The 7,436-nt window shown below is 40.5% G+C and overlaps 1 protein-coding gene across 2 annotated transcripts; it reads left to right on the top strand.

Moving 5' to 3' along the window:
- The first annotated feature begins 255 nt into the window (after positions 1 to 255).
- On the top strand, positions 256 to 7,423 carry srsf11 (serine and arginine rich splicing factor 11). 2 transcript variants are annotated; one of them, XM_088314043.1, is made up of 12 exons: positions 256 to 585; positions 1,181 to 1,314; positions 4,077 to 4,186; positions 4,258 to 4,347; positions 4,422 to 4,468; positions 4,547 to 4,680; positions 4,841 to 4,922; positions 5,164 to 5,271; positions 6,239 to 6,325; positions 6,482 to 6,553; positions 6,629 to 6,797; positions 6,885 to 7,423. In XM_088314043.1, exons 1-12 carry the CDS (start codon positions 464 to 466, stop codon positions 7,089 to 7,091), a joined length of 1,362 nt encoding a protein of 453 aa, XP_088170169.1. In that variant the 5' UTR covers positions 256 to 463; the 3' UTR covers positions 7,092 to 7,423. The 2 variants fall into 2 exon arrangements, with proteins under 2 accessions (XP_088170169.1, XP_088170168.1); XM_088314042.1 differs by having other exon boundaries at positions 6,629 to 6,803.
- The last annotated feature ends 13 nt before the right edge of the window (positions 7,424 to 7,436 follow it).

Raw genomic sequence — 7,436 nt, 5'->3', positions numbered from 1 at the left:
CTATGTGAATAGCCTATTAGCGATTTAACAGTCTAGAATGGTAATAATCTATGAAATGATTAGGACTGCATAAGAATATTGTTTTACTTCTTTGCATTAATGATCTTTTCTTTCAATTGATTTTTGTTTTATATATTTGGTATGTCTTCATACGTTAAATGATAATCAATCTCAATACCCCAAATGATAGTCAATCACATCACCACAATAAAATGAATGTTGGATTTGTTTGACAGTAAATTACGATCTTGTGCACAGTACTTGAACGTCGCATTCTTCACTGTCGCTCATTGCGCATCATTGTCTGGGGTCGTGACACATGATTGTTTATTATATCTCTTCTAGAACTATGTTACTTTTTGTATACGCATAATACTTGGTTAATCCGTAAATGCTACCTCGCTTTCATGGTATTTTTACATTTAGGAGCACAGGCTAGCTAGCTCGATTAATCTTCGCCGAGATGACTTCCAACACGCACGTCATTCAGGTGACAAATGTCTCCCCGAGCACAACCTCGGAGCAAATGATGACTCTCTTCGGCTTTCTCGGAAACATAGAGGAGCTCAAACTCTTTCCACCCGAGTGAGTATCTTTGCACAAGCTTTTCTATCTCGCTGGTTTCCTCTCGAGGCAGGACTTGCAGGCCTCCTTGCAAGCTAATGCTAATGCATATTACGTACGTTTGTTTGTATTTTATCAGAGCTCCAGTTTGTTGTACGGTCCAACCAAATTTCCACGTCCAGTATTTTCCTTAACTCAATTTTAGTTTTTGTCCCTCAGCGATTTTATTAATTAAACATACTGTCTGTTTTTTTTATTTTGTTTAACCCTCGCACATGAATGCACAACAAACACACTGGACTCTATATTGTATTGTAATAAATGAATCACACAGGTATACCTAATGATATAATATAATATAATATAATATAATGAATATTGTTATCTCAAATCATCAATACGTCATTATATACATTATATACATTATATAACCAGCATGCAACAGTTGTACCAGAAGACATTTGTTTTATTTTTTGTCCTTAAGGGCACATTGTTTCTTTCAAACCAATTATAGAGTCAGATTGTCCTTGGAGCTGACTGCCTTGAGTTAAGAATTCGCCTTATCGGTTTGCCCCTGTTTGTATGCCTTGCACAACATATGTGTGTTTTCTTCCAGTGACTCTCCCTTGCCTGTGACTTCACGTGTGTGTTTTGTAAAGTTCCTTGAGCCTGAGTCGGTGGGAGTCTCCCAGCACTTGACCAACACCGTCTTCGTGGACCGGGCCTTAATCGTGGTGCCATTTGCAGAAGGTTGGTGTCCGCTTCCTGTTTCTATCATCTGAACATACATAAATAACCACAATGTGTATTTGTTGATTTGCAAACACAATGGCAGTGACCGTTGTGCGGTCTTGTTGTTGTTTCTTTTGTGACAAATCGGATTTTGCCGATAAGCAGTTTGAGGTGTTACTAAGGAGTTATGTGGCAACAGACAAATGTGAATTTGTGTCAATTTGTGTCTTGCAATCTAGCTGTAAACTCTCTCTGTTATTTGTGTTGTGGTTTTCATAGTGGACAAGTCAATTGCAGAGAGCCCGTTCCTTGCTGGCTGAAAGTGGTCATCTACTGCCATCAGGAGATTAGAAAAAAATGGCACCTGGCTCGCAAGCCCCTCTTGTCTCTCTCTCTCTCTCTCTCTCTAAACTTTTTTTTTCTATTCAAGGAATATTCTGTTACCTATTCAAGCTTATGAAGATGCTTATTATCACCAAATTAAATGAGCCAAGGCATCTCTACAACCATATAGTCATGTGCATGAGCAGAATTTGTGTAAGTGGAATATTCACCTCACAAATACAGCAATTGTAATCCAAAAATTGCTTTAATTAAACCACAGACCGAGTAATATTTTTACCTGAGCGTCTCCACACGTAACTCAGAAAGGGTTGAGTGCCTCTCCCATTTTAACAGTGGTGTTTCTTTTTGTTATTGTGTTTTACAGTTCTTTTTCCTGGTTCAGCCAGCCCTATAAACCAGGCCCTGCTGCAAATGCCACCAACCGTTTTGTCCTCTGCAGCCTTATCCTGTTTCTCAAGTGTCCGTTGTTGTTTCTGTGCACGTGTGTGAGTGTATGTGTGTGTGTCTCTCTTTTACCCGTCTGGAAATGTCAAATGGTAAAAAACAAGGACTGTTTACAGATTGTACAACCATGGATTGAGCTTCTCCATAAGAGCTTCCCATTTTGAATTGACTGTGTTTGTTCCAGATTTGGGCACATGTTTTTTTTTCTTTTTTTTTTCATAAATTGTGGCTTTTGCTGGTAATAACCCAGTAGGAATTTTTTGTGTGGTTGTGCATACTAGACATTATTTAGAGTTGACAATACCAAGCTGTGTTGTATCTTTTTGCCAAGTAGGTTATTGTTATTTTCGTACCCTATTTCTTCTAACAGTGGCCACCACACTAATATACACTACACTTGCCTTAATCTGCGTCGACCAATTTAACATTAATGCCTCATTTAGAAAAAAGTCACTTTATTTTTCCTTTTGGTAGATGCTTTTTTTTAAAGCGCAATTTATTTCAGTCAAGTTTCACAATACAGAAAGTCCCAAAAGTCATACACCTATTTAGATTGATTCAATTTAATTTCTGGTGTTTTTATGGGTAAATATGAGGCCGTCATTGCTTGGCTGCTCAGGTCTTACTGTTTTTGTAAATACATGCCTATGTTTTACCAATCATTGAGAAGGTCTGTGTCCGGCACTCTGGTCCAACACAAAGAGCAATTTACGCTTTACAGTGCGTGGCATGTTTTGCAAAACAGGATCTAATTCCTCAAACATGCAATGGATGGTCTGCATCTGTTGACCACCACTGAAGGAAAAAAACAAACGTCGTGCAGACGTTCGTGCAAATCCAGGGAAAGTCTGTCTGCTGGGTTGCCCTGGAACTCGTCTCGACATAAAAAAAAAAAAAAAGATCAATTTGGTGAATGCTTCAAAGAGTGCTGAAGCTTTCCACATAACTTCAGGTTGTGTACAATTGCAAAGCCAATGCGATCAAATGCTAATAGCCTCATTTCTGTTCCAATGGTACCAGAAACAAAATGGAAAAAAGACCAAGATGTCTCTTGAGAAATTAATGCACGTTGTGTTGTGCCTTTTACTTACTACCTATTGATTTCCGTGATAGATTTAAGGTTTTACCAAATAGAGTCACACTGCACACACCTTCCTGTTCTCTTTATTAGTTTTATTAATTTTATTTAGTAGCTCACTAATTTTATATGCTCGTGTGACAAATATCAATGGTAAACTATAAATTGCCTGTAGATTTATCGCTTGTACAATGCCGAATAATGACTGTAGTATTAATTACAAAATGTCGCGTCAAAGAATCCAAAACCATTTGAATATTATGATGAAAATAAACCTGTATGACTGTTGCGCTCTCCACCTGATCGAAAGCACAACACCAAGCAATCTCTGGCCACTGTTTGAGGAAACAGAGTATTATTCTCTTTTTTTATTGTTTAAAAAAAAAAAAAAAAGTAACCAGACGCAAAAGCGCAGAAAAGGTAATATGAATGAGCCTTTCCTGTTTGTGTCTTGGTAAGTGCTGTTGAACTGTTCCCCTGTTCACATCCAAATCACAAACTTTGTTTTCTGTATCTCAATGTTTCTCTGTGCTTTATAGCGAAGCAGCCGGCGCGAGTCGCTTGTTCATAAAACATCTAATGAAAGTTGAGAGCACATCCCACGGGACAACCGGCTGTGCTTGCTTACGTTTGGTTCATGACTTAGAAAACAAGTACAGGTGATAAAATCTTGGCAGTGTTGAACACAGTGTGTAATTGTGACTATTCAACTCCTATCTGCTAATTCTACAGTCATACTGACAAAAGAGCAACAAGTCAGGGATTAAGATTTACAGACAAGTCAACGTGTATTTGCATTGGTCTTTGCTACAGAGCAGTTAAAACTGTGGTGGCTTGTCTGCAAGTCTTGTCTAGTGAAAGTTGTGCACGTTTACTGGTTTGATCGTGCTGAAACCACATCGTCCTTCTCTAGGACTCATTCCCGATGAATCGAAAGCGATGTCGCTGCTGGCTCCGGCCAACGCCGTGGCAGGAATGATGCCCGGGGCGGGCCTTCTTCCAACACCCAATCCACTGGCTTCTGTGAGTTCCTGCAAACGTATCTAGACACAGCTGCTGCTGAACATTGTAAATGATGAAATTCCCTGTTGCAGATGGGAGGAACGTCATTTGGTGGTCTTGGAGCCCCCAACTTGGAGCAGATGGCTGCAATGGGAATAGCAGGACCTAACATGAACCCCCAGGTCAGTCAACAGTCGTCAACCAAGTGTCAGCAAACCAATGAAAGCCTGTCTTATCACGACGATGTCCATTTTAGGCGCTTTCTGCAGACTTCCTCAAGCTCATGCAGTCCATGGATCCAAAGTAAGAACCTGCATCGTCCAGTGGGATTTAATTTCTTTTAATTAAGTATTAAAACCACTGTAATTGTCCGCATTGCAGGTTGAATCCACTTGCAGCTGGACTGAATCTAAATCCTGGCTTGAAGAACGACAGCTCCAACAAGGAAATCGAAGAGGCTATGAAGCGAGTTCGAGAGGCCCAGTCCCTCATTTCTGCCGCCATTGAACCAGGAAGTGCGTTTTTAAAATTGCAGGCCGTGTGTAGCTGTTGATTAAAAAAAAAAGTCATATACTCTCTATGAATGTTAGTTCTAAATTGATCATACCTTTTACAATCACCTGCGGAGTGTAAGTCCCATTGACATTGCTGCTCGTTGTCTTTTTTTTTTTTTAGGTAAGAAAGATGACAAACGCAAACATTCTCGGTCCCGCTCACGGTCACGGCGCAGACGCTCCAGATCTCGTTCAAGACACCGGTAAAAATACTTTTCTTTTCATCCACAGCTTATTTTAGTGGCAAAAAATGCTATTTCTTCACATGTAAATGCTGAAAGATGTTCCTGAGAACAACAGTTCCAAAAATAAACACAATCAACAGTATTTGTTGTTGCATCCTTGGATTTGTGACTCTGCCGTACTGTGAAAACTTAACATGAAGATTCAAATGTGTTCTGACTGACTGAATGAAATAATTATAAATATATTCTTTTCTGACAGGAGCTCCCAGAGCAGGTCTCGGCGGAGGTCCCATTCAAGGAACAGGAGGAAGTCTAAGAGCCCACGCAGGAGGAGGTCCCACTCCCGAGACAGAAGCCGCCGCAGCAGGTCCATGTTAGCATCACAACTAGTGCCGACCAAGTAATCGGCTTTCTTTAGTTTATTTTTGGGAGGCCCAAATATACATAATACATCAACAATATAAGACAAATATCATGACATTCAAACCTTCCCCACCCTAAACATTAACAAAAAAATAGGCAGATTTTTGCTGATTATTTTCTTTTGGACATTACTACAGTACAACGTAAGAATAAGGTAATGACATTCAAACACCAACACACCATCTGCCACAAATCAGCAGATTTTTGCCAATTGTTCTGTTCTAAAATTAAATACTAAGTACTTGATTGTAAAACAGCCAAATGTGGTTTCTCTAATTAATATCATTCCTGTTTTAAACATTTCGTTGCATTTTCTTTTTAAATCAACCTATTAATCAGTTATTGGAATTTTACTTTAATATCATAATCTGCCTCAGAAAAAGTATGTTGGTCGGGCACTAGTCACAACTTAACTGTACCTGACTTCTTTGCTTGTGTATATCTACTGCACATGTCAATTGTTTTGTTATGGCTGTATTAATGTTGGCTAAAACATCCAATCAGCCAGACATTTTGTATAGCACTTATCGTCATTAGGGCTACGTGTGTGTGACTTGCCGCCTACGTGAGCTGACTTTGGAAAGAGGTTTACCCTTGACTGGTTGCTAGCCAATCGCAGGGCACATTGGGCAGGCCAACGATAATTTCCACTCAGATTCACACCTTCGGACAATTTCGTGTCCTTGGTGAACCAAACATACATGATTTTGGAACGGGGGAGAAACCCCATGCACACAGGAAGGCTAAAACTGAGCTTTTAACCCCAAACCTTAGAATGTTGAGGCAGACAAGCCAAGTACTGGTACACCGTGTGCTGCCCGTGGCTAAAACAGTTCTACGGTTTGTCCTGACATGGCTTAGTATACCACATGCCATCATGGAAGTCATAATGTTGACTTTTGTGCATCCAGGGACAGAAAGGAGGAAAAGTCCAAAAAGAGGTCAAAGACGCCACCCAAGAGTTACAGCAGCGCGAGGAGGTCTCGCAGTGTCAATCGGTAAGAACTGCAATACATCATGGGGATTCAGTGGAATCATTTCAACCCCCTATAACATTTCCTTGACAATGGAGGGCTCATCAGTAAAAGATTGTTACAGTAATCTGTTGATTTGTTTTCTGTCACGTTTTCAAATTCTCTAATCTCATGTTTCAGGAGGCATAGGCGAAGCCGCAGTGTATCCAAGTCCCCCAAAAAACATTTGACCAGGTCTCCATCGCCCAGACGGTGAGCTCCTATACGCTGTTATCTTAAATTAGCCTATGACAGCGAAATAACAAGAGTGTGTATATGTGTGTGAAGGCACAAGAAGGAGAAGAAGAAGGACAAGGATCGCGGGAAGGAGCGAGAGAGAGAGCGGAGGGAGCACAGGGACCAAAGCAGAGAGCAGAGAGAACGCTCGTCCAGTAAGAAGAAGAGCAAAGACAAAGAGCGAGACCGCGACCGCAAATCAGACAGCGACAAAGGCGATGTGAAGGTTTTTTTTAAGCTGATTTTAATTTGATTTCATTTAGTGCTGCCAACAGAACCACGTGACTTGAACGCGTTTTGTTTTCAGGTGACGCGGGATTACGATGAAGAGGAGCAAGGCTACGGCAGTGAAAAGGAAGCGGAGGAGGAAGACGAGGATAGGAAGAGCGACTCTGACTCCGCCTCTTCACCCACGCGGATTGCCGAGACAATGAGAGGCCAGGGCCACGCCCCCAAAAAGTCCAAAGTCAACGGAGATGATCACCACCAGGAAGACATGGAAATGAGTGATTGAGATCCCCATTTACAGGATATTTTTAATGTCGGCAACATATTACTGTTATCTGTACCTGATCAATTTAAGTACAATGTGTGGTATTAACTGTAAACAAAACAGAAGGGTGTAGAATGACAGACTCTGATACTGCATAAATAACACGGTCATTGTTTTAAAAATTCTCATGTGCTTTTTGTGCATAATGTCATTCTTCAATGAAATATTCATCATAAATGTCAGGATTTGTCTTGACCGCACATCACACCGCCATTTAATTTTCCTCTCCTTTATACGTGTACATTGCAGTGATGTTTTGCAAAGGACACTAATAAAACTCATGCAAACTGTCACTATCTAGTGTGT

This window comes from Idiotropiscis lumnitzeri, chromosome 13, assembly GCF_059441095.1.
Source record: "Idiotropiscis lumnitzeri isolate Australia: NSW breed Sydney's pygmy pipehorse chromosome 13, RoL_Ilum_1.0, whole genome shotgun sequence".
Lineage (NCBI taxonomy): Eukaryota > Metazoa > Chordata > Actinopteri > Syngnathiformes > Syngnathidae > Idiotropiscis > Idiotropiscis lumnitzeri.
This window is presented reverse-complemented; position numbering and strand designations above follow the sequence as displayed.